At 37.6% G+C, this 26,179-nt stretch overlaps 2 protein-coding genes across 4 annotated transcripts in view; one reads left to right on the top strand and one right to left on the bottom strand.

Moving 5' to 3' along the window:
- The window catches only part of LOC136849318 (hepatocyte growth factor-regulated tyrosine kinase substrate-like), a 52,855-nt gene extending 33,787 nt beyond the window's left edge, over positions 1–19,068 (top strand). For both annotated transcript variants that reach the window (XM_067122678.1, XM_067122677.1), the window contains exons 11-15: positions 4,576–4,699; positions 5,041–5,263; positions 5,755–5,977; positions 7,796–8,080; positions 18,389–19,068. In XM_067122678.1, coding sequence (XP_066978779.1) covers positions 4,576–4,699; positions 5,041–5,263; positions 5,755–5,977; positions 7,796–8,055 — 830 coding nt within the window. In that variant the 3' untranslated portion in view covers positions 8,056–8,080; positions 18,389–19,068. The remainder of the gene's footprint in view (positions 1–4,575; positions 4,700–5,040; positions 5,264–5,754; positions 5,978–7,795; positions 8,081–18,388) is intronic.
- Positions 19,069–19,154: 86 nt separating this feature from the next.
- The window catches only part of LOC136849320 (dnaJ homolog subfamily C member 24-like), a 90,599-nt gene continuing 83,574 nt past the window's right edge, over positions 19,155–26,179 (bottom strand). For both annotated transcript variants that reach the window (XM_067122682.1, XM_067122681.1), the window contains one exon: positions 19,155–26,023. In XM_067122682.1, the coding sequence (XP_066978783.1) occupies positions 25,808–26,023 (216 nt within the window). In that variant the 3' untranslated portion in view covers positions 19,155–25,807. The remainder of the gene's footprint in view (positions 26,024–26,179) is intronic.

The following is a 26,179-nucleotide window of genomic DNA, read 5'->3' as shown; positions in this document are numbered from 1 at the left end:
GTCCTCCTCGCAATATTTGATGGGTAGACCCCAGAAGTCTTCCTCATTCAAGAAGACAGTGTTGGCCAAATCAGTGAAGAGCCTTTTCGACACTGAATGATTGGATTTTGAAGAAGAAGGAACAAGGAAAGACAACTTTTTCCTTTCCCCGACAAGATTGGCTTCTAGATCCAGCGTGTGGTACGAGACTGGGGAAGCTCTCGGTTTGGGAGTTCCTGCCTCCTCCCAAGGGGACTTCTCCAGACTCGTTGACTCTTCACGGAGAACAGCCATGACTAAAGCCAAGGTTCTGTGGTCCACTTCGGAGTTGGATCATTTGCTGAAAGGCGTCTTCAGAACTATTGAAGTCTTCAGCTTGATGGACTGGACTCTTGCAGCTCTTGCAGAGGTTTCAGATCAGAAGAATGACACGCAAATGCACCTTATTGCTTGTCTCGATAAAGCTGTGAGGGACGGGTCGGTCGAACTTTCTGCCCTTTTCACAGCAGGTGTTATCAAGAAACGAGCTATGTTGTGTTCGTTCGTGTCGTCTGGAGTGACTTTAGCTCAGAAATCTGAACTGTTGTATGCTCCTTATCTAAACAGCTCTTCCCTTCAGAGCTGGTTAGGACTTATCAGCAGCCCTTGCGCAACAATCAACGCAAGATCTGATCACAAGGACTGCTAGGAAAGTTCTTCCGGCAAACTTTTAGCCAGGAAGGACAAGGAAGCTCCTCCTCCTCACGCGTCAGCCCTTTCGTGGGAGAGCCCTTTCGAGAGAGGAAGTCAGAGAATGGCTGCTGGAGGACAACTTCGTAAGAACCCCAAGCAGCAACCCAAATCCAAGAAATGATCACAACAACCTCCAGACACAAGTGGGAGCCAGGTTATCCCACTTTTGGCAAGAGTGGAGCCAAAGGGGAGCGGACGTATGACAGTCGAAGTTTTGAAGGAAGGATACAAGATTCCCTTCCTAAGGAAGCCCCCTCTTTCACAAGAACCGTTGGAGTTGACAGCTACTTACTCGGGAGCAAAGCAGCAGCTCTTCAAGAACAGGTGACCCAGATGCTATCAAAAGCAGCAATAGAAGAGGTAAAGGACCTCTCGTCAGAGGTTTTTACAACAGACTTTTTCTGGTACCCAAGAGCTCGGGGTTGGAGACCAGTTCTGGACGTAAGTCCACTGAACAAGCACGTAAGCAAAGTCAAGTTTGCCATGGAGACATCTGCGTCAGTCCTAGCAGGCACCAAACAGGAAGACTGGATGGTTTCAATAGACCTACAGGACGCGTATTTTCACGTACCAATTCACCGAACTACAGAAAATATCTGAGGTTTGTGCATCTCGGGACAACCTATCAGTTCAGAGCACTTTGTTTTGGACTACACGGCTCCTTACGTTTTTCTCTCGAGTGGCATCGAACGTAGCTCACTGGTTACATCTAAAGGGATACGGATTTCGATGTACCTGGACGATTGGCTAATCAGAGCCAGATCGCAAGCAAAGTGTCTGGAGGATCTACAAGTTACAATGAATTTGACGCAACAATTAGGTCTGGTAGTAAATCTAGCCAAATCGCAGCTAACGCCTTCACAGGACATCATCTACCTGGGGATGAGGATTCAGTCAGTGGTTTTTCGGGCTTTTCCAGCCCAAACGCATTCTAGATTGCTTAGAAAAGGTGAAGCTCTTTCTAGGGAGATGGACCTGTTCGGCGAGGGAGTGGATGAGTCTGCTGGGGACCCTCTCCTCGATCGAACAATTCGTCTCCTGGGAAGACTACATCTCGTCCACTTCAGTTCCATCTGTCAAGCTATTGGAAAAGAGGCCAAGAACTGGAGACGTGGATTCCGATCCCTCTGGGAATCAAAAACATTTGAGTTGGTGGAACGACCCCAAAAAACTTCAAGTAGGCCTCGAACTTCAACAAAAGAACCCCAACCTAGTGTTGTATTCCACGCATCGGACATGGGATGGGGTGCAACGCTGGGGAAGGCGAGATCTCAGGTCTATGGGAAAACCATCAGAAGAAATGGCATATAAATGTCAAGGAACTGGTGGCCATTCATCTTGCACTAGTCCACTTTCAGGAGAAGGTCCAGAACAAGATTGTACAGGTCAACGCAGACAACACCACAGCGTTGGCCTACATCAGGAAACAGGGTGGCACTCGTTCGTTTTCCCTTTACGAGGCAGCCAAAGATCTCCTGCTGTGGGCAGAAACGAACAACTTAACTCTGATCACCCGCTTCATAGAGGGAGAGAAGAACGTCAGAGCGGATCTTCTCAGCAGAGGAAGACAGGTTCTCACCACAGAATGGACCTTACATCACGATGTGTGCAACAGGCTTTGGAATCTGTGGGAGAACCGTCAATAGACCTCTTTGCGACACAGAGAACGAAGAGGTTACCAGTCTACTGCTCTCCAGTCCCAGACCAGGAAGCAGTGGCGGTGGGACGCCTTCCTCATGAATTGGGAGGGACTAGACATGTACGCTTTTCCTCCATTCAAGATCCTAGACAGAGTCATGAAGAAGTTCAGAGAGTCGAACGACGCCCGCATGACCCTGATAGCTCCATTTTGGCCCATGAGACCATGGATCACGGAGGTGATGGAGTGGCTAGTAGACACCTCCAGATCGTTACCTTGTCGGAACGATCTACTCAGACAGCCACATATAGAGAGATACCATCAAAATCTCCTCGCTCTCAACCTAACTGCCTTTCGACTATCGAAAAACTGGCAAGAGCGAAGGGTTTTTCAAGGAAGCTGCAAGAGCCATCGCGAGAGCGAGGAGAACGTCCACACTCAAGGTGTACCAACCAAAGTGGGACGTATTCAGGAATGGTGCAGGAAAACAACATTTCCTCTTCCAGTACCTCTCTAACTCAACTGGCAGATTTTCTTCTGCATTTGAAAACCCAAGGAAACCTAGCAGTATCTACCATCAAGGGATACCGCAGCATGCTTGCTTCCGTCTTCCGTCACAGAAATATTGACGTGTCGGGAGACAAGGACCTCCACGGATCTCATAAGGTCCTTTGAGACAGTTAAGAGGAAGGACAACCCGACCCCTCTTGGAATTTGGGCGTAGTCTTAAAATTTTTAACCTCGAATAGGTTTGAACCTCTCGACAAGGCTTCATGGAAGGATCTCACTAAGAAGACCCTTTTCCTGGTCGCTTTGGCTACAGCCAAGAGGGTAGGAGAACTACAAGCCTTTAGCAAGAAAGTAGGCTTCAATGGGGAAAATGCAGTCTGCTCACTTCAACTTGGTTTCTCGCTAAAAGAACCCTTCTCAACCATGGCCCAGATCTTTTTCCATACCAGGGCTGTCTCATTTAGTAGGACAGAAAAAAGAGAGGCCTTTGTCCAGTTAGGGCCCTAAAATTTTATCTACAAAGGACCAGAAACATGAGAGGTCAGACAGATCACCTCTGGTGCTCAGTGAAGAAAACCCGTTACCCTTATCAAAGAATGCACTGGCGTTCTTTATCAAGGACTTAATAAAGGAAGCTCACCAAGAATGTGACGAGAAAAGCTTTCCAATCCTCAAAGTCAAAGCGCACGAGGTAAGAGCTGTGGCAACTTCGATGGCTTATAGACACAACAGGTCTATGAAATCGATTTTGGAAGCGACTTTTTGGCGAAACAAATCTATCTTCGCAGATTGTTACCTGAAAGAAGTACAGACCCAATATGAGGATTGCTGTTCCCTGGGTCCCACGTTGCCTCCCGGCGCTGTAGTTGGAGAGGGTACTACTGCCTCTACCCTATAACCTTTTTTTTTGTATTATACCCTTGCCTTTTTCTTGATTTGAACTCACAGGTTGTCTGTGAAGGTTGTTGCAACCTTCCACAGTCTGGGGTTACAAGTCTAAGTTAGGTTTTATGGAGTGTGTTATTTAGTGATTTTAGTGGGTCAGGTGGTCAGCTCTTTGTCCATGGCTATGCCAGGATAGCAAGGGTGGTGGTCTAGTCATGTTAAGGTCGAGGACCGTGTGACAGCCCCATAGAGATTTTCTACAGCCCCTGGATGGGTCGCTGGGTCTCTCAAGGAATGCAGGCGAATGAGGCAGGATAATTTTGAAGCCAGCTTCCTTATCAGGTAAGAACCAGAGTATGTTTACAGCTAATTTTTAGTGTTTAGTAATTATACGAATTCCCAACGGTGTTTTGGTTCTCTAACCCACCACCAATGGTGTCAATCAGCTATATATATGTAACTACCAGGAAGTTAGATATTTAAAAATGGTATTTTCATTATAAAATAAGTTTTTAAATATACTTACCTGGTAGTTACATATATAAAAGGTCCCTCCTCCTCCTCTGAGAACAGGGCATGGAATTTCTGAGGACAATTGGGAATGGTTCTAGTTACCTGGTAGAGGGCGCTCAGGTATGGCCACCTGACCATCTATCGCGATTGCCGCGAATTTTGAATTTCTGCCGTCTTGTGCGGATTTAATCGGCGGGATAAAGCTATATATATGTAACTACCAGGTAAGTATATTTAAAACTTATTTTATAATGAAAATACCATGTTATTATGAATTACATTGGTCCTTATATCGTACAATTTTTTGGTATTTCCAGTAAACTATGAGCGTTTGCAAGACAAGATATCTCAGGTACGTGATGCTAGAGCTGCTTTGGAGGCACTTCGTGAGGAACATAACGAGAGGCTGAGGAGAGAGCGAGAGGAGCAGGAAAGGATAAGGTAAGGTGGTGGGGAGAAAGCACATACAGTTTGCTTTGCATAAAAATTTGTAGTAGACTACTGTGTATATTTAAATTATTTTTACTAGGTTATAGATGTGTGTTTCTTAGTGGGAGATTTGAATGGCCATTTATTGGGGAGTAGCATTGATTTGTGAAAACTGGTAAAGACCTGTATATCTGACATTGCTGTAGACATTTTCTTTATTTCCGAGCTGTTAGGGCTTAAAAAGAAGTATAAAAAAAACTTCTCTTATAAACCATTGTATAAGAAGTTTTGTTTGATTTGGAAATAAGTGTACAACATATGAAGCATGTAAATTTTTAATTACAACATTACAGGCAAATGCAGATGATGCAAAAGTTGGAGATCATGCGTAAGAAGAAACAAGAATACTTGGAGTACCAGCGGCAGTTGGCCCTTCATCGCATGGCAGAAAGTGAGCGAGAAATTTTCAACAAAGGGCCTGGAATGGGTGCTCCTGGTCCTATGTACACAATGGGATATCCTGGAGTGCCAGGCCATATGTACCCACCCCAGCCTGAAGGAGGTGCCCCACCACAGGTATGTGAAGCAAAAAGAACATAAGTTCCTGATTTTATTGAGCATTAGTATCATACATATAGGTCGCTCTAGAGCTTCTACGAGACTTTTACTCTTGCTTGATAGTTTTTCAAATTAATACTGTCACACATTGATGTGTACGCCTAGATTTTTCATATTTTTCCTAATGTCCAAGACATGCTACTCAAGTACTGATGAATAGTTTAAAAATTGCCCCAGAGACAAGGAATGAGATCATGATTATTCATTTGAAATACTTTGCAGTCTTCATATATATTTTGTGCATTGATGGAAGTCTAGTTTATTACACTATACATACTACCAACCAACTTTCAATTCACCTGTCTGCATTCATGAAGATTTTTGGGAAATGTAAATTAATATTAATAAGAATTAATGGCAGATTTCATACTTACATTTGTATTGTACAGCATAATTTTCATCTTTGTGCTTTGTTATTTAGTGGCTTCTACAAAAGCTCTTACTTCTAGGGAGGAGTTCCACCACCAGGTGCTATGCCCCAGGGGGGTGCTCCACCAAATTCCGTACCATATCAGCCAGGCCCAGGTCAGCCACCATATCAGCCCCCACCAGCAGGTCATCCCGGTGGGCCTGTTATGCCAGGTGGACCAGGACCTGCACCTCCCCCACCTGCTACACAGCCAGGTTTTCAGCAGCCCCCACCCCCTGAGTTTTCTCCATATAATATGCAAGGTTTGTTTTTTGCTATTTTTGTTGCTAGTTTTTGAAAATTGTGGTGCTTTCCCATTGTACTTGATAGTATTAGCTGAAATAAACATGAGCAGATTAATTAAAAAGTTATCCATTTAATTCCACTGTGATAGAATATAGATTCCAGACCTAGTCCAAGTTTTTTGGCTATAGACGAAGATACCAAAGAAATTTTTTTATGTTAGAAAGGAACTAGGTTTAGGGCTGAAGAAATTATAATATTTAGGCACTGGATAAGTTTATGCAAAGGAACAAATGGTAACAGTTATGAACAAATTCTTCATGGCAAATAAATGAACAGTAACTAAATGTAAAAGCTAAAGTAAAAATAGGAAGCAAAACAGCAGTCAGAGAGGAACTGCCTATTTTTAAATATTTTTATCTGTTGCCATCTTTTCTTTTATAATTGATCTCTTGTTTCTGTATCTCTTTTTACCTTCTGTAACTTTTTTCAAAGGAACACCAGGGCTTGAATTTCAAGTCATGGCCAGTGTAGGCTTGTTCCTTATGAATAGGAGTTTATCTTCTGAATAATAATCGTACTTTGCTGCAATACAAAACAGTAAATTAGAGTTCTACTGAAGTATGTGACATAAATAAGGGAAATAGCCGAGTGTAAGGAAGTTCATTGTATCTGAGAAGAGTAATGGTAATTTATCAGATATTATGATACATTAAAAGTTTAGATATCCTCTCAGTTACAAAGAGTTGTATAAAAAAAAAATCACTGGTTCATAAAATTAAGTTAAATCCTGAAAATTGTATGAAGCCAGTATAAATATTGAAATATGGCCCATTCGTGCACACAAGTAGGTATTAAGGGAAATGAATATGTTGGTAAAGTATCCAAAGCTGCTTGTTTTAATATGAATAGGTCAAATAGACCTGTCCCTATAAGTGATTCTTTGGCATGTCTAAAACCCCTGATATTTATTAAAAATGGCAGGCTTTGTGGGATATTGAATTTTATAACATTAAAAGATAAATCCCAGTATTGTTTTGAGGTGTTCTTCATTCCAAAAAGAACACTACATTGAAGTACAGTGAACCCCCCGTATTCGCGGGGGATGCGTCCCACACACCCCCGCGAACAGGTCAAATCCGCGAATGCTTTAAACCCCTCTAAAAACACTTAGAACTGCCCATTTTGATAGCTTAAACCAAGAAAAACCCTGTAAAAATGCTTATACCTGAGTATTTTAATAGTTTTATCACAAAAAGTGCATTTATTCATGAAAATTATATGAAAATACAGTAATTAGTGAATATTTCTCAGTGAAAAATACCGCGAATGGGCGAATTTTTAGTGAAAAATGGCTAGATATGTTCCAGAGAAACCTGTGAATGCGCGAGTCCACGAATGCGTGAGTCCGCGAACCAAGAGAACGCGAATACGGGGGGTTTACTGTAATATTATCCCATCTTCAGGTCGGTCACACGTAGACCCACAGGTTATATGGTGAATGGTCTGTCATACCTTCAAAGTGCTTTTGAAATTCTGTAGCAATATTTGTAATATTTTTAGTAACAAAAATAGCCCTCTTCAGTTTCTACATCATATTAAGATTTTGAGTCTGAGTAAATAATTCTGTGATATAAAAAAAGATATTGGCACCCTCCAAATACAATGGCAGTGGGAGAAGTGAAAAAAAATAGTATGCAGAAAAACAGGTAAAATTATGTGTGCCATTTATAATAGCCTCACATCCTCTAAATATTTATCTTGCATCAAAAGTGGTCCCCCAATTGTGAGTTACTCATAGTACTTGAGTTAATAATTCCTCTGTGTCCCCTCTGCAGGTTTGGCTAACACACTACCAAACATGGGAAGTGGAATGCCCGGCTACCCACCTCAGCATGCTGCCCCTAGTCAAGGTGGCCCAGGAATGCCACCATCCCAAAGTGGTCCTGGAATGCCCCCACCTCAGATACCAAGTGCTGGTCCTGTGCCTGGTGTTCCGGTTCCAGGAGACATGAACAATGCTCCTCCTCAGATGGCACCTCCTAATCAACAGCCACCTGCTCAAGAGCAGCAAGCAGAATTAATCTCCTTTGATTAGTTTTAACTCTGGCAGATAAGTGCAGGTATGTTGGAAGTTATATTTTGTCAGTCTTTTCAGCTAAAGTAAACTTTGTTCCTTAATGAAATAAAAGCTTCTTAGATGCTTCCCTGGAAGATTTCCATTTTTTTTTTTTTTTTGTAAACATGACTGTTTGTGATTAAATGTAAATGAAAGGAATGTTGCTCCAAATTGTTATAATTTCAGTACTGTACAAGAAAAGTATTTGTCCCCAGACCTGTTTGTGTCAGATACAGAATTCATTACCAATCATTACTTGGAGACTGTGGGCAAGATTATCCTGAATACTCTGTACATGTACCCCAGATAATGTGGGTCAGTATGACTCCGTTGTAGAGTATGGAGCTGGCATTTGTGAGATTTGGGGTTCAGTTTTCACTGGTTACTCAGTTGACTCAGCTGTGAACAAATTACAGTGCTTAACTGGAAATCAAAAGTGAGGAAGAAAAATCTGGCTGCCCTACTCCAAAATCCTGTTGCCAAATTATGCATGTCTTTCTACATGTCCTCAAAATCCTTGATGGTGTGGAACTGGCTTTCACATGTAAGAATCAAGTTTTGAAGAACAAACTGCTGTTTACTGTTTGTTAGATTCACATTTTGTAGTGTCTTTGTCTGGCCAGAATATAGCCATGTAAGTTAGTTAGTTAGTTATAAATGATTTGTTTAACCAGACCTCTGAACTCTTTTAGGGTTCTTCTCGGGCTGGGAAAAGAAAGGGGGAAAGAGTACATAAAAAAATTAAGTAGTTAACTAAATAAATAAATAATAAAAAAAAGGGGGGAATTAGAAAAAAAAACAATCGAGAAAAAAAGAGAAAAAAAAAGGGGGGGGAAATTATATTTTACTTATCAATTTAATTTTATTTAGGAAGAGAATGATATTATTAATTGAAAAGTTATTACCTTCTGCTAGAATATCCTTTATTGATTTATTTTGTAAATAAGTCTTTCTTTCATGATGCCATCTGGGACAGTCAATCAAGATGTGTTTGATTGTTACTGGGATGTTACATCTTTCACAAGTTATTGGGTTTGTGTGCGGAGTTGACATCAGATGACCATGTGTGAGTCTGGAGTGTCCTATTCTGAGTCTTGTTAAAATAACCTCATTGATTCTTTGCTTTTGGGTAGAAGAATGCCATTTTTAACTTCGTTCTTAATTTGTTTTAGTTTGTTTTGTGGGGGTATATTTGTCCAATCATTTTGCCAATCCCTGTAAATTAAGGGTTTAACTGATGCTAGCCAGTCTGATATGGGTGCTTTCATAGTAGTTGGGGATTGTACAAGCCAATTTTGCAGCTTTATCTGCTTTCTCATTACCCTCAATGCCTGCATGGGCTGGGATCCAACAAATTTGAATTTGAAGGCCGTTTGTAATTAACTGATGTATTTCCCGTTGTATATTTTGGACAAGGTGATTATTTGATTTAAATGATCCTATTGCTTCAATTGCACCTTCTTGAGTCGCTCAATATGAGTGCTGAAGGAATTCCTTTTTTGTTATAATCTTGAGAGCCAATTGTATGGCTGTTAATTCTGCTGTAAATACTGATGATATTAGAGGAAGGCCCATTTGGATAGTTTTATCACTTGAATAGGCTGATGAGCCCACTCCAGCTTCATTTTGGATCCATCTGTGTAGATTATGAAGGGATTACCCTTCCGTCTTATGTGTTCCATGGCATGTTGATGGTACATTTCTGTGTTGGACATATATTTCTTTGAAAGATATGATAAATATGTGCATAGTTTTGCCCTTTTTAGTGTCCATGGTGTGACCGGATTTATTTCTTGGGTAAATTTGGGTATCATGTTATGTAAATTCAATAGATGATTAGTTTTTAGTAAATGAGTTTTGGTTTGGGTTATTATTTGTATTTTGATTGAGAAATTTATTTGATGCAGGAGATGTGCCTGCTTGAAGGGATAAGCCTCTTCTTAAAGTAATTAGATCTCTGTAATATTTTAGAGGCAGCTGGCCTGCCTCTGCTAGGATAGAGACAGTTGGAGATGAGCGGAAGGCTCCTGTACATATACGTACTCCTCGTGATGTAAAGCATCTAGAGATTTTAAAGTTGTTTCTGAGGCAGTTGAATAAATTGGACAGCTATAATTTATAACTGATAGTACTGTTGCATTGTATAACATTAACATTGTGTCTCGTCCTGCACCCCGTTTGGTGTGTGAGATTTTCTTTAATAAAGTAAGGGCTTTAGATCCTTTGGCTTTGATATATTTGACATGATCTTTCCAGTTTAAATGTTGGTCAAAAATTATACCCAAATATTTAACACTATTGCACATGTTTATCTCTTCATTATAAAGATATAACTTAATGGTTTGTTGTTTCAACCATCTTTTGTCTTTGTAGAAGACAATGCCATTTGTTTTATTTACCGACAACTTGAAGCCTACGGAATTGGTCCAAGTGGTTATATTTTTTGTTGCTATATTAAGTATTCTTTGAGCATGTCTCAAAGAATAACTTGAATAATAAATTACAAAATCATCCACATACAAACTATTTTGTACACCCTCAGGCAGGTTCATAGTAATGTCATCTATTGCCAGGGCAAATAAGATGCAGCTCAAAACACTGCCTTGGGGATACCCTCCTCTTGTGCGTAGCAATTTGAATATGTATTTTCTATGCGTACTTGAAATGTACGATTTGTTAGAAAATTATTGATAAATATTGGAAGGTGACCTCGAATATTGGACCTGTGGAGTTTCTGCATAATATTGTATCTCCATGTGGTATCATATGCTTTTTCTATATCAAAGAAAATAGCCACTGTCAGCTTTTTCTTTTCAAATCCTTTTTTAATATGATCTTCTATTTGAGTTAACGGGTCTAGTGTAGATCTACCAGCTATTGATCCCGATTGGGTAGGTGATAAAATTGAGTGTTTTGTTATGACACTTGTTAATCTCAAACTAACCATTTTCTCCAACAGTTTGCACAAGCAACTTGTTAGAGATATTGGCCTATAATTAGTGGGGTTGGTAGGGTCTTTTCCTGGTTTACTGATGGGTATGATTATTGCATGTCTCCATTTAGTTGGGAAGACATCGTTAGCCATATGCTATTATATAATTTTAATAAGAATTCTTTAGCTAGTGTGGCTAAATTCTGGATCATTTCAAAAGAAATCATATCATGCCCCGGAGCTGATGATCGACATGATTTTAGGGCAAAATTAAGTTCGTTCATATTGAATTCTTGGTTATAATCAAGGTCCTCATCAGTTTCAAAATTAAGTGTATGATTTATTTTTTGTGTTCTAATTCTTTTGAAGTGTTCATCTAAATTAGAATAAGCACTAATATCTTCTATATGTTTGGCTAATATATTTGAAATATCTTGTAGGTTATGATTTAGTTTGCCATTATATAGTATTGGGCTTCTAGGTGGTCTTACATGTTTACCATTGATTTTACGGATTTTGTGCCATATTTCCTTAATTGAAGTATTTGGTGACAATTCCGATATATAATTTTTCCACGACTGAGCTTTTTCGAATATTATTGTTTTTCGAAATTTTGCATTATATTTATTGAAAAGTGGTTTAATGTGATCAATAGTTATACTTATAACTATTATCTTGTTTAGTTTGTTTATATTACAAGGACCTTTATTAAGGGTGTTTAATCTGGACTTTAGTCTACTCAAATTACGTGCCAGTGTGTGTTTGGTTCGATTTAAGAGAGATAAATTATTAGACCACCATGGAACAGGGGATATATTAGGGGTTGAAGAAGTTTTGGGGATGCATTTATCTGCAGCACTGATTACAAAACTGGAAAAGAAATCATTTGTGACATTATTGTTTTGATTTAATGGGAAGGGAGGGATATTTCTAGTTTGTAAATTGTATTTATCCCAGTCAGCTTTCAGTAAATTATATTTTATGGGAAATGATTGTTTTTGGTTGTTCAAGTAATTCAAAACAATTGGAAAGTGATCACTAGTATATGAGTTGTCTAGGACATTCCATTCCAGTTTCTCAACTAATTCCAGTGAGCATAATGAAATATCTATTGAGGAGAAGGTTAAATGAGTTTTTGAGAAGTATGTTGGTGAATCACTTTCATTCAGGCAATGTAAATTCTGAACATTTATGCAATTCTCAATGTTTGAGCCGGCCAAGTTACTAGCATGTGCGCTGTCCCACAATGGGTTATGGGCATTAAAGTTGCCTACTATTAGTAGGGGGCCATTTACATTATTTACTATTTGTGCTAAATCACTAAAGTTTGAGTTAAAATTTGGCTGATTATATAGATTTATTATAGAGATAATTTGATTGTCTGGCATATGCAATTTGATTGCAGTTATTTGATATGACAGTGATGTAATATTTAGGGGTTCATAAGTTGAATCGTTATGAACATATATAGCTGTTCTAGCTTGCCATCCACTATTGGTGAGTGGCAAGCTAATTTATAGTTTCTAAAGTCCTTAGGAGTTGTACCAATATGCTGTAGACATATGCAAACAGGTTTATGTTCCTTTAGTATTCTCTGGATTTCACCTAGCCGAAGCCGAGTAGAAAATCCATTCATGTTCCACTGAATTATTTTATTGGTCATTGTTTGGGGGATTGGCGTTAGATTTTGTAAGTTAATTGATGATTTAGCTACATCCCGTAACATTTTAAGGGAGTTTGTGTTGCTATGTGGTTTCTTTGCAGCTAGGTTTGATTGCTGAATATTTGATGCATTGATCGGTTCTTCTTCATATTTCCTTATTAGGAAATCTATTTGAGTTTTGATCATGTTTTTCTTTAGTTTTAAGGATTCTGAGCATAGTTCGCCATCTTGATGGAATGTTAAAGGCATTTTCGGAACCTAGTAAAGTTATTTATGAAATTTCGGGTTATATTTTCATTTTTGTTAGGTAAACGATTATGCGTAATGATAAAACACTCTTGACATCCGCAAGATAAATCATGTTCAGTGTTGAAGGAATGGTTCTAATCTCTGGGTCCCATCTATGCTCCCATTACTGGATGTTGTAATATTTTTTTGTGAGGAATTTCTGGTATAGGCATACTGGATCTCCGATGTGCTGGTACAAAATTTTGATTTGAATTTTTAGGTTTATTATTATTACTATTCTTTGGTCTTGTTGAGGTTGATTTGATGTGGTTGTAATTTGATTAATTTTATGGGTTTTGGTTCTTCAGTGGGATGTTTAACTGAAAGTTTCTGCATTGATTTCGGTGATGAGAGTGCAGAAGAGTTAGTTGATTTATCCATATTTGGGGAATCGTTATTTATATTTGTCTTGGATTGTGGAACACTATGGATTTCCACTTGTGATGCAGTTAATGTAATCTGTTTCTGATTAATGGGTGAGACCTGGGATTTTTGCTAGATCGATCTATGAATGGAATGTTGGTTTTTTTTCCCTTAGGGGAGTTCTATCAATTACTTTCCTTTTTTTATTATGGTTATTTTTGTCAATTAAGTTTTCTTTGGATGATGTTAATGCATTATGAGTTTCCAGATCTGGATTATTAACCTCTGTTGATTTTCCATATCATTGGAATTCGTTTCTAAACGATTAACTTCGCTTGTTACTGGGAGGCCTGTTGCAACTGTACTCTTGGGCTTTTATGAATAGTAGAGGAGGGGAGAGGTGTGTCACATCTATTCTGTGTTGAGATTCTTTATGTTTATTATGAGTTGTTACAATATTTGAATATGAATGGAGTTTTGCTGGGTCATTGATTCCTCTCACCTTCAGTTCGAGTTTGGCTTCGTTACTTGGGCATACCAGTTCTGTCCATTAACATTTGCAATTCTGTATAATATTGATAAAATATAGTCTTTAGATTTAGCATGATGATTTAATTTGCAATTTACACATTTGAAGGTTTTGCATTTCCAATTTGTTGTGTGGTTTTCAGAACATACAGCGCATATAGCGTTATTTCTACATCTTTTGGTTGAATGGCCATATTTTTGACAGTTAGAGCATTGGAGAGGTTTAGGGACAAAGGGGCGAACCTCTCTATTCAGTCCCAGAATTTTTATTTTTCGTGGTAGTTCCCGGTTTGTAAATTTTATTTTGACTATTTTAATATGTTTATTTGCATCCCTTCTACTTGGGACAGCATATAATTCCAAGTCATGTATGTTATTGTATCTTAGTTTAAGGGAGTCAATTAAGATTTGTTTTGATGGTAGCTCTTTTTCATCATTGTCTGGGAGCATTACTGTGCCTTGTGTATAATTAAGTGTTTCATGGCTGGTTACTGTTACTTTTATTTCATTTATGTTGGTTACTTGTAGAAAAGTTGTTGATTGGGCTTTGGTTGTTGTTTGTATTAGCCATTCATTGTTTTTGATATGCCTACATTCCATGTCTTGTGTGGGGTGTATATTTAATAATCTGTTCTCTAAAATGGCTGGTGAGATCTGTTTTTCTGCTTTTAATATTAAAAATCTGGACCAATTGTCTGGTCCAAAAATATGTTCAAAATGAACTAGTGTTGGATTTAGTCGATAGTTATTTCTTTTTCATTTTTTTACATTCATCGGTGATGAGCTGTCTTGTGTTGATGGGGTTTTAGCGGGATTACTTGTTTCTATTTTAGAGTTATTGTCCTTAATGTATGGTTCCAGTGTTACAATACTGGAGTTTACCAATTTGTTATTATTTGTTTCTTTTTCTTTTTGACTTTCTAGACTCTTGAGTCTTTATGATTGATATTTTACTTGGAACAGGATGTTCCGTTGTAGCATTTCTATCTATGTTAAGGAGATTCGGGAGTGACGTTCCATTAGTCATCGACTGTGCCAGAATTTTACCATCATGGGGTCCAGGGTACTAATATCCTCAAGACTACTTTGCATAAAAGATATATATAAAAAAAAAAATTAATAAATCTTGAAAAGATATCATTGGCTTTTTATGAAGTTGGATGTTCCACTAATGGCACAAGTGGGAACTGACTCCCCAAATGTCCGCGTCCCTACCCTACCCCAAAAGGGGATGGCACATCATGATTAGTATGGCCCAAGTGTAAGCAAAACCCGCTTGCTAGGATTGAGTGTATTGTAATAATACAGTCATCCCCATCCTAATCACAATATGGGCTAACCGGACAGAAAGCCGAGAGTCCTATTCCTAGAACCAGGCCCCCCTGGAATCCGTGGTCCAGCTCCACAGAATAGTTCCGCCTGAAAAACCAGGTCCGAACATTATCAGGTAGATGATGGTTCTACCACAGTTCCCACTATTTAGCTTCAGATTCAACTTCACTCCATGCCATGATATGTTTTCCTATTTATTAATTTTGGTAATTTTGAAAAAAGTGGAAAAATCCATGAAATTATTCTAAAGCATATTTATATATATGTGGGACACTTGGGATCAAACTTAGGGAAAATAGATCCCTAGGGTCGAGAGCCCCCTCACCACGTCAAGGTGGTCCCAATTTGAGGGGGATATCCATGTAAGGTTTAAGAGAATACCAAGAACCTTAAGAATGCTGAGAATTTCTAACCTTGTAAAGGTCAAATCACAAATGGCCTCAATAATTCTTGCATTCACCTGCTCCCTAGCAGTTATTTCATTAGTTTAGATATCAGTATATGTAAGTATTTCAGTGAGAGACAAAAAATTAGAAACATCCATTTGACAATCATGAAACCAAAATTTATTCATCTGCCTTTCTCTTTTTTCTAAATTGGTTATGATGTTTTAAACTTTTATCATTATAAATATTTTGACCATAATTCAAACAGTCACATGAAGCTAAAGTACTGACTTAAAGACGAGCGGATGAAGAAATGCAATTGCTTGAGAAAGGTTCTGCCATGCATTGATCTTCTATTGAGCTTCACAGTTTTTATCCAAAGGGAGTTGGATAAAGAAGCTCGTTGATATGGTCAAGAATACAGTAATCAGTCTCCAAAAAGTAAGTATAGCTTAGTTTTACCAGACCACTGAGCTGATTAACAGCTCTCCTAGGGCTGGCCCGAAGGATTAGACTTATTTTACGTGGCTAAGAACCAATTGGTTACTTAGCAACGGGACCTACAGCTTATTGTGGGATCCGAACCACATTATAGCGAGAAATGAATTTCTATCACCAGAAATAAATTCCTCTAACCCTTCATCAGCCGGCGGCGGGAATCGAACTCCGGCCCATCGAATGACGGTCTGAAGCTCAACCAACTCGGCCAACAAAGGGCTTAATCAGTCTCCAACCTTACAATGTCTTCAGTCCTGGCTAGAGGAGGAACAACTGCTGGGAACAACAGACCTTCATCTCTGAGTCCAGCCTTAGCCTGGCAGTGTGTGTTGAAAGCATCCTTGACCATTAGACAGAACGGAACTTAAGACTACACATTTGAGAGGACTGGGGTCACTGTGGAGTGTAAGGTCTCGCGCACTGACGAGAAGAATAATGTAGTTAATAAAGGTAACTGACTTTGTAGATTCTGACAAAACTGAGGTCCTAGTTGATACAGCCGAGTGGTAGCACTGGAGGTCAGTTTCTCTCCCGAGCTCACAGACCACGTCCACTGTGAACTGGTCAGGATCAGGTTGGAGATCTAGAGTGGGCAAAGGAAAGTAGACCATAGAGGTTGTAAATGCCACATCCATATTACTCACTGTCACATTTACCAATTGGAAGACTTAACAAAAATTAAGCACAGTAGTGCAAGTGGCAGGCATACCATAAACACATCTACGAAAGGCAAGCCTTTAGTTAAGAGGGAGCTGGGAAAACTGCCAGTTCAACTAAGTTAGTCTCTTTCTACAGGAATGCCTCTACGTGTACATCTCCCAGCAGTCCATGGGACTTTACAGACCTCCATGCCAAAGGAAGGCAACTGAGCCAACAAGTAAAAGTTTTGGATTCTATAACACTTCCAAAGGCACTGATGCAGGTGGGCAAGGTGTATGGGGTACACACAGGCTGCATCCAAGTCTTCAACCAACATATGTACCACTATCCTTGGTGGGGTTGAATTGAGCCCTCTCAAGAGTCCACAGACTGCCAGGAAGAGGAGCCTGAGAAGGCACATTTGTCAACAGACAAGCAAACAGGTGAAGCAGGTATGAGAACTCTGTAAGAAGTAACACTGGAGGAAATTTACCAAGAAAAGGTCAGAGGGTAGTGGGCCAAAAAATTGAGGCAGGAAGGTACATCTAGAACTGTGATGATCACAGGGAGATTACTACTGTAATCTTCAGAAATTGGAGTGAACTTTGAAGAACTCAAGAAGTGAGAGGAGTGGTGTATACGAGATTGCTAACAGGGTAAGAGAACAGAAGGCTTAACAACACAAGAAAATTAAATGATCTCTCTCTTTTTGGGGTCAGGGTAATGTGATTTCTCAGTGGCATTTTTGAATACTTTTGGAAGGTGAGTGGATCTTAGCCACAATGCCAACCACGACCGAGGTACTACAGTGGTAGAGTGAACAAGGAGAGGAATGGCCTTCAACTTTGGCCAGTGAGCAGCCACAGAAGACAGACACCACAAGAGATACTGTGACAAAACCACAAGACACCACAGGAGATACTGTGACAAAACCACAATTGAGGAACACTACAGATGCAGCCAAGGTCACAGTTGGCAGGAACATTGTGACTGTAAAGTGTCATGGCAGAGTACAGTCTCTGTTGGGGCAGGAACTGGAGAAGGCAATGCTGGCTAAATTTAAGGCCTTCTGTTAACTTGACTTCAGATGAACAGACAGTGACTTAAACTGATACTGAAACACCCTTTTCTTCAACCAATATGCACAAGACATAGCTGTAACCTCAGGAATTCCTCAAGGTTGGAGGCCAAGCTGAAACAGTCAAGTTTGCACCAAGACAGTGGTAAAGAGTAATGAAGAAAATCCCTCCCAGGAGCAGCCAACTTCCACCTCATCTTCCTTAACAAGACACAGTTCATATCTCTATACATTTAGGCAGGTTTACAGTTAACAAGTCAGACCACAGTAATTTTTGCTTGTGGAATAGAGACCATCACTGTAAGCTTATCTTAATTGTATTTAGCTGTAATTAACGTAAGCACAGTGGAAGCCTTTCACCCTGTATTTAGCTGTAATTAACATAAGCACAGTGGAAGCTTTTCACCCTTTAAGAAATTTTGCTGGTAGTGAATGCTGAAATGTCTGTCCCCTTCATAGTGAAGGGGATGACTTTGAATACAGACAGTGGTTTGTATATTTACTCAGTACATGGTTTTTAAAAAGATTTGTTGATACTTTTGTGTATTCTACGTCCATATTTTTTAAATTTTAAACCAGCACGCCTGATGGTATTTCTGTTGCAGGTGGATGCACAAGGAAGAGGGGAACAGCATTGTTATTGTAGCAGCCATCTTTGAACCTGCATAAGTTGAAAATATTTTAATTATTCAAGTTTTATACCAGTGTGTATTATGAATATTGTACTCAAATCCTTCATTGCTTATTTTAGTAACAATTATAAGTTCATGATTGTTTTAAACATTTTTGTACTCGCAGACTACACTAGTAACAAATGCAAGCCACTGAGAAATCGCTATAATTATACAGTATATGATATAAGAAGCTATATATATAGTACCTATTTGAAAGTAACAATGTGTAGCTGCTAAGTTTCGAAAACTTATTATCCCTTCAAGTATGCTTTGCATTTTTCATTTCATTCTTAGACACCTTGACCCAAATACAACCACTACTTGAAGTGCAAGGCATTAGGGATTTTTTATGTATACATATATATATATATATATACTATTTAGTAAGTTACCATTTACATACACATCTTTATACACTCAGGCAATATGTATTCAGTTTGTATTACTAGTTAAAACCACTGATCCTTTGAGATTTGGTTTCCAAGATAAAACCCTGTTAATATCTGTGATTGGAATGTTTGCTTGACCATATATATACCAAATGAATTATCATTTTGCTTAATACATAGCTTGTTTATGCAATACATTTTCAATAATAAATTATGTACATACGTGGTGTTTCTTTAATCCCCAAATTATGTAGCTTCAAGAAAAACCGTAGGTTTGCCGTGGTGTACATCCACAAAACAAAGTAAACTTTAAAGTTTTTAAAAGCTTTTTATTTTCTTTGAACACAGGTGGCTATGGCTATTACAAGCACAAATATCACCTGCTTTCACTAATAATAAACTCAATTACACATTCTACTAGTCACTAACTGAGAACCACAATTCTTAATTGAAAGTGCAAGTAAATAATAAAAATTTACTGCAATGGGAACTTTGATTTTAAAAAGTAAAGAGACAAGTTGGCATGAAACACTCATTATGCAAAATGTAATAAAAGTTGATTTTCAAAAGATACAAATATACTCATATGCCACTTACATGCACAACTTGAAAAGATAAATGCATATAAATAGCAACATCAACAAAAGGTATCAAAGCTGTATGTAGCACCAACACAATATAATGTTAGATTTCAGATATTGTAAGTAGCTTTTTCCCAAAGCAAATAGGCAAAAAAACTGAACTAGTTTCCACAAAGACCAGCTTTGCTTTTTGTTTTTGTTTTTTTTTCTTCACTTTCAAGAGGCAAGACAAAAGGAAAATTGTACCTTTACAAAATTTATACATTTCATAGCAAATATTATGTATTATAGGCCACAAAAACTTAAAATGTATTTGAAGTTACTTATGTAATCAGTTTTCAGAACTAGTACAGGAAAGACCTGTACTGGAACAAAGGGAAAAACAGGGAAGTAGGTATTTCCATATCCCAAAAGCTGCCAAATAAGTAGAAAGTATTACTAGTCAATGAAGAAAATTAATATTTGATGCTTTTATGGCCACTGCATCCATATAAAAAATGAAACTGGGAGTACAAAGTGGTACTCAACATACTGTCCTTCCAAGGAACCATTTCTATGTACAAGATCCCTAATTATGTAAAAGATTCCTAAAGATGAAGAGACCCTACATGGCAACTAAGTTCCTAACATAACAAATACAAGCCTTAAAATATGCTTGGTCAAAATTTGCACAAGCCTAAAAAGTAAATAGTTCCAGTTAAAACTATAAAGCTTAAAACAGCAGTGAAAACACCACTGTTAGCTTGTAGTGCAACACTTAAATCTGCTCATATATATCTTCACTAGGAAATATCAATTATAATAAGCAATTTAGCAGAATAGCAGAACATACCTCCACCTAGGCTTAGAAAATCATTTAACCAATACAACTGAAGTGCAATTCTCATAAGATTAAAAATGATAAGTGGAAAAACAAACATCAAACTCATGTGTAACTTGGCAACGTCTGAAGACATGCACTAATTTCCCTTAAAACCAGACCACTATGAACGACAACTTCGGCAAGGGATACAAGGGGTTTCTCGCATCAAACTACCTCTTTACTCAAACTACAGATTCAACTCCTGGCCTCTATACCTGGCCTTGAATAACATCATTAATAAAAATCACAGTCTAAAATGTATCAACATTCTCATAGCCCAGTCTTTAAACACTGAAAATCAAACTATTTTATGGTTCGGCATTGTAGAGTTATCCAAAGTCTGTGTTGATCATATCTTGTTATACAAAAGTTGTTTACAGGCTCAGAATTAGTGGAGAGAAATAATCTTGAAAATCTCTAAAAGAATATAGTGTACAAATAAATCCACACAGAGTTACAGCAACAACAAAAAATTAGCTCCGAAAAGCCTCCATTTAGTTTGTGATGATTTACAAAACTTGATGGAAAAACCCCAAAAGGAACTGCCCAATGACCAACCTTCAAAACAGCAAGGTCTTAAAAACACAGAATAAACTAACCAGAGATTGTCCTGGTTAATGATTATTCTCTACTATGAAGGAGCTCCCATCACTGCTGAGGTCCATGGGTACTGGAATGACTTCTTCTGGCACGAGGATGTGAGAAGAGAAAGCTGCACTGACAAAGTTCTGTAGAGAGCACACTAAATACATGAGAACATGTACATAACTCATAATTCTGGACAGCAGAGGAGCACACAATAATCACAAAAATGTGACAAATTCCTGTTCAAAAGATAAATGCCGTCTGCATTAGGGAAGTGTTCATCAGGGTAGTTGCATGAACTGCCACTCATCAAAATCTAAAATCCAATATGCTGCCAAACCGAAGTCATAACTTTCAATTGCCTGGAGGCAGCACAAACTTTCCTGGCTACCCTTAATATCAAAGGTAAAGATCCTAGCCTTCAGGAAAAAATACTGCTAGTAACCCTTACAAAAAAGTACAGTACGAAAACTGCAACTGACAATGGGAAAATTATTCTCTGACCTTGGATGCTTTAGAGATATGGCACATAATACAGTATATTGAAGATAAAGATTGCATATCAATGATAGTATAACAAGTACAGCCAGTTTATGTTGCATATTTATCCTACTTTAAGAATAAGTGCTTTACTTGTATAATAGGCATATTTGCACAATACTTCAGGTACAGCAAATTTGCGTATTACTTCAAGTGTAAGACATAAATTAAAAGCTAAAACTAATATGGACATGAAACAATACCAATACCAATCAGTTGTCTTCCACTGACTGCATGGGCAATCATTTCATTAAGAAATTAAGCAATTAACAAGACTTTACACAGCAAAACAATACATTTCAGTACAGTCGATGATTCAAATAACAGGACTCTTGATTTGCCAGGAATTAATGAGAAACAGCAAATAAATATGAGCACTGGAACTATAAATGCATTTAACGAAATGTTATCTACAAAACTTCTTGAAACCTTAAACCATATGCAGCAGTATCATTTGAAACAAACTGAATATGAGATTTCATCTGGCAAACAAGCTGCCATGAAAACCATTAGGTGATTCTCATATCTTTCTCTACAAAATTCATCTAATACACAACACTGAAATTTATAAGAATTTGTTACAGGAGATCACACTGGTTTTTCACCAGTGAAGTGTTACAGTATTAACAATAATTATACAAAAGTACATACTGTATTACATGTTACTTTTAAAAATAAAAACATCTTATTTCAAATTGAATCAAAATGAATGACTCGCAAAACTAAACACTGCAGGTTCAAATAACCTTGTTATCTCTAAATTTTACAATCTAAAATCATATACCTCAAAAATCCATGCTGTTCAACTTCACTGACAAGGTGGCCACTTGGGCTATGCACATAACAAGAACTAATATCTACTAAAAATAGATGCACACCTCCTCTCCAAAAGACTATACACAAATGCTGCACTTGAAGCCATTCATTCCAACATTAAGATAAAATCTTTTAGGGATGACCCAAGATTTAAATAATGGAAAATATCAAATGTTTTCTTTTGCACAAAATGGACCCAAAAATTCTCTACAAAAATAAAGAAAAAGCACTTAGAACGCTACAACTACTGTACCTAAAATTAAAATTGCAGAACTTAAAAATGGAGATTCTTAGAAAATTTCTTCCTGGCATTTCCTACTTGTCAATCTTTGCCAGTAAAAACTTGACAATTGCATCAAATGTTTCCCCTTCAATATTGCACTGCCTCGTCCTACGTGACGGACTGAATTGTGTGAGGTAACCATCAAATAAATGTTAACCGCAATCAGGAACACTTTCCCAGGAAGTTTTGTAACTTGATTTAACAAAACTTCCCAGCTACAGCTATAACAAGTAATCATAAAGAGGCATCACATAAAAGATCCATCAACAGAACAACTTCCTGCTTTTGATATTTCTAGCCCACTGAGTCAAGCAAAGCTTGTCCTTTCAATTGGTCTAGCATTTCCCGATATCTGAAAATTCTATCAATGAGCAATGACTTTAGCGCTGATCAATCATAGCCAAATGAAAAACTGCATCATTAAATTTACTGTTCCACAAAAACAATCTGCCCATTTTCCAAAATGTATAAATTTTCATAAAATTTATTAACTGGATACTTCCCTACAGTTAAAGATAGCTTATATCTCGTCGCCTATTGTTATGGAGATATCAGCTATCTTTAACAGTAGGTAAGATTCATCCCAAATAAATGAAAAAATTTCAGTAGTTATTTTCGGACACCCAAAACTTATAAAATGTATTTATTATTCTTTATATTTTGTCTCTGATGCTTAATATCACTTAATTACATGTTTGCTATATCATGCTGTAGCATTCAATAATGTTAAGTGTCTGAAATAGAAAAAATAGCCTTAATTTGAGGATTCTGTATGCAAAACTTTTCCACATTTCCACTTTTAAATGCTTTATATTTCAGAAAATTCATTATATTAAAATCCCACAAGAAATATGGGGAACCCATTAGCAATACAAATGTCAATATGTAAACAAATAAATGGTTACCACATAATTCAATATTACACTAAAGCATTGTTGTTTGCCACTGTGAAAATCAAGTTTAAACCCAAATAACTGTCATATGGTTTTAATTAGCAATATACAAAACACTCACTTCCCTGGTCCATTTAAGACACATTCATCCAATTAAAATGTTTCCTGCCTTACTTCTGACACTTCTGCAAGAGACTGTTTACTCACCAACTTCAAACAATGTCTAAAAGGATACAACAATACAGATTCCATAAATAAGACCATCACTGATATTCAACTAAATTCAAAAATGGATGTTTGATGTCATTCATTCACCTTTTTGGCAAAGGAGAAGTGCACCTGTGTTTTCTTAATCAAGAATATCTTCACATAAGTCACACACTCATTAAATGTGTTAAGCTAAAAGCTAAAATATCAAAAAGCAATATAGTTATTTCACTACCTGACAGTGATAATGACATGCAAGAATTATATACACTATGAACTGCAATGTGATAATTTATGATTTAATGCATGAATAACATGGGAAGATTTCATCATTTGTTTAGGATAAAGCTTCATATGAGCCTGTGTCATTATTATATTTAAAAGAAAGAATCTGAAAGTATTTCTCAGCAAAGCATGTGGGCTAAATCTGGTCAAGCTTTTACAATTTTTAAGTCTATATACCATGAAGAGCATCTTTCAAGGTAAAGCAATATCTTTACATTACATTCTTAAGAGGAAAATCATATTATACTTTATGCATTATTCAATAAAGACTGAAGAATAACTATGATGAAACCTCATTAGATCAATGGTCAATATTTGCTAAGCACATCTCGTGGTACAAAATGCCTTACATTGCAACAATGCATATTTCTATACAAAATCTTCTAATATTCAGTCACAGATCTGAGTTGTCGCTTATTCCAAGTTGTTAAAAAACTAGTGTAGTCGGTTTTATATCCAAAACACATGCCATTATAAAATACATAATATGAAAAATTTAAAAACCCTAAAATAAAATCATGAGGACTTACATCAAGAATTCTGGACCATTTTGGCTCTGTACTGTTAAATTTAAGAGCTCTAAACATCCAGTGACTGCCAAAGCAGGTCCTTATCCTCACTATCATATTTAAATATTTCATCTAAACAGTACCTACCTGAACTTCCAAGTGCTTTGTTCAAAACAGCCTCAAACTCATCCTTGCTAATTATAGCACATGTACCATAACCTTTCTGACTTGATGCTTCCTCCGAGACCGAGTCGTAAGATGTGCTACTACGTATCTTGTCAGCAATACTAGAGGCTGTAAATCCAGAGGTCTCTTCAATACCTGCGTGGCATTTCTTCCCTTTGAGCGTTAAAATATTGTAGGATAATTCCTGTGGTACTATTGGATTATGTGTATGTCCACTGGGCAACCTTAAGCTTTCCACTGTTAAGCCATCATAGTTAAAGTCATCCTCATTTATGTGGGTTGAAGATTTTTCCTTTGCTGTTTGCTGATAAATAGCAGATCTCTGATACCCTTCAAGATGTTCTTCCCAAAGATCCTCTGCAAATACTTCTCCATTCTCAGTCTTTGAAAAACTTTCCACTGTTACAAGATTATCTCTATGGAGTCCTTTATTTTCAGTTAAATTCTCACACACAGGATGAGCTTTTCTTATGAATGAAGTTAAGGTGTGCTGGTGTCTCTTTTCCCATGGCATCAGAATTAACCTTGAGTTCTTTCTGGGAAGTGATTGCCTGGATACAGCCTTAGTCTGAGAGGTCACCCTCGTTGATGTTCCACAATCCATTTTGAGAAATTACTAATTTTGTGAGTTTCAATCCGCGGGTTATGAAACAATACTCTATCTCACTGGCACACAATGCAAACAGTCAGCTACACATTCACAGAGCTGCTAATGTGAACTCAACTACTTGCACAATGAACAAAAATATCACAGTATAATGACATCATTTGCATACTAGTTCTACATGTTATCCACATCATGCATATTGAGTAAATGCTACAAAATAATTAAGCTAAATGCTTTCATTCAAAAAGGTGTGTAAATTAGCCTACATATGCCGTAAACTTTTAAACCTTGCATTTCCTTTAATTATGGCAACCAAGCATAAATCACCTTTTAGAAACTGGACAAAAACAAATTTATGAGTTCAGAGTGAAAATGTGAAACAAGAGTCAATAACCAAGCAGATACAAAGTAATTGCAATCCCAAAACATTTGGATAAATCTTTCAGCGATGCAATGTTTCATGACTATTCAGCATCATAATGTCCATCCTAAGCCTGCTTTATTTAGCAGAACTTTGATTTTCCCAAAGTGTAGTAAGCAAGAAAGTTGTGTGAGAGAGAAACAGCAGTTTCAGAAGAAGCAAAAAACAACTTAAGGAACTCCTTTATCAGGTGTTCTCGTCGCAGTTGAGTAGTACAAGGATACTAAGGGTGCAGTTGTTGCACGCTACAACTACTTCCTTTTCTGTTGAATTTCTAGCATCCTGAGCAGCAAGAATATACTGGCCACCACACCTACAAGTGTGCATGTAGACCCCTTCTTCACGATCTCTCTCTAAATCTTCCAAAAACAACTCCTCGCTCATGGGGAATTCTTGATAGAGCTGCAAAAGACAAAATCACCTTAGCATGCTGTACAGAAATGTTTACAAATCACTGCAAGATATTATGGAAGACAAGTTTTTGAAACCCCATAAGACAAGTTTTTGAAACAAGTCAAAACCCATAAATATAGTTTTACAGAAGGAAAATGAAGTTTT

Source organism: Macrobrachium rosenbergii, chromosome 20 (genome assembly GCF_040412425.1).
Source record: "Macrobrachium rosenbergii isolate ZJJX-2024 chromosome 20, ASM4041242v1, whole genome shotgun sequence".
Taxonomy (NCBI): domain Eukaryota; kingdom Metazoa; phylum Arthropoda; class Malacostraca; order Decapoda; family Palaemonidae; genus Macrobrachium; species Macrobrachium rosenbergii.
This window is presented reverse-complemented; position numbering and strand designations above follow the sequence as displayed.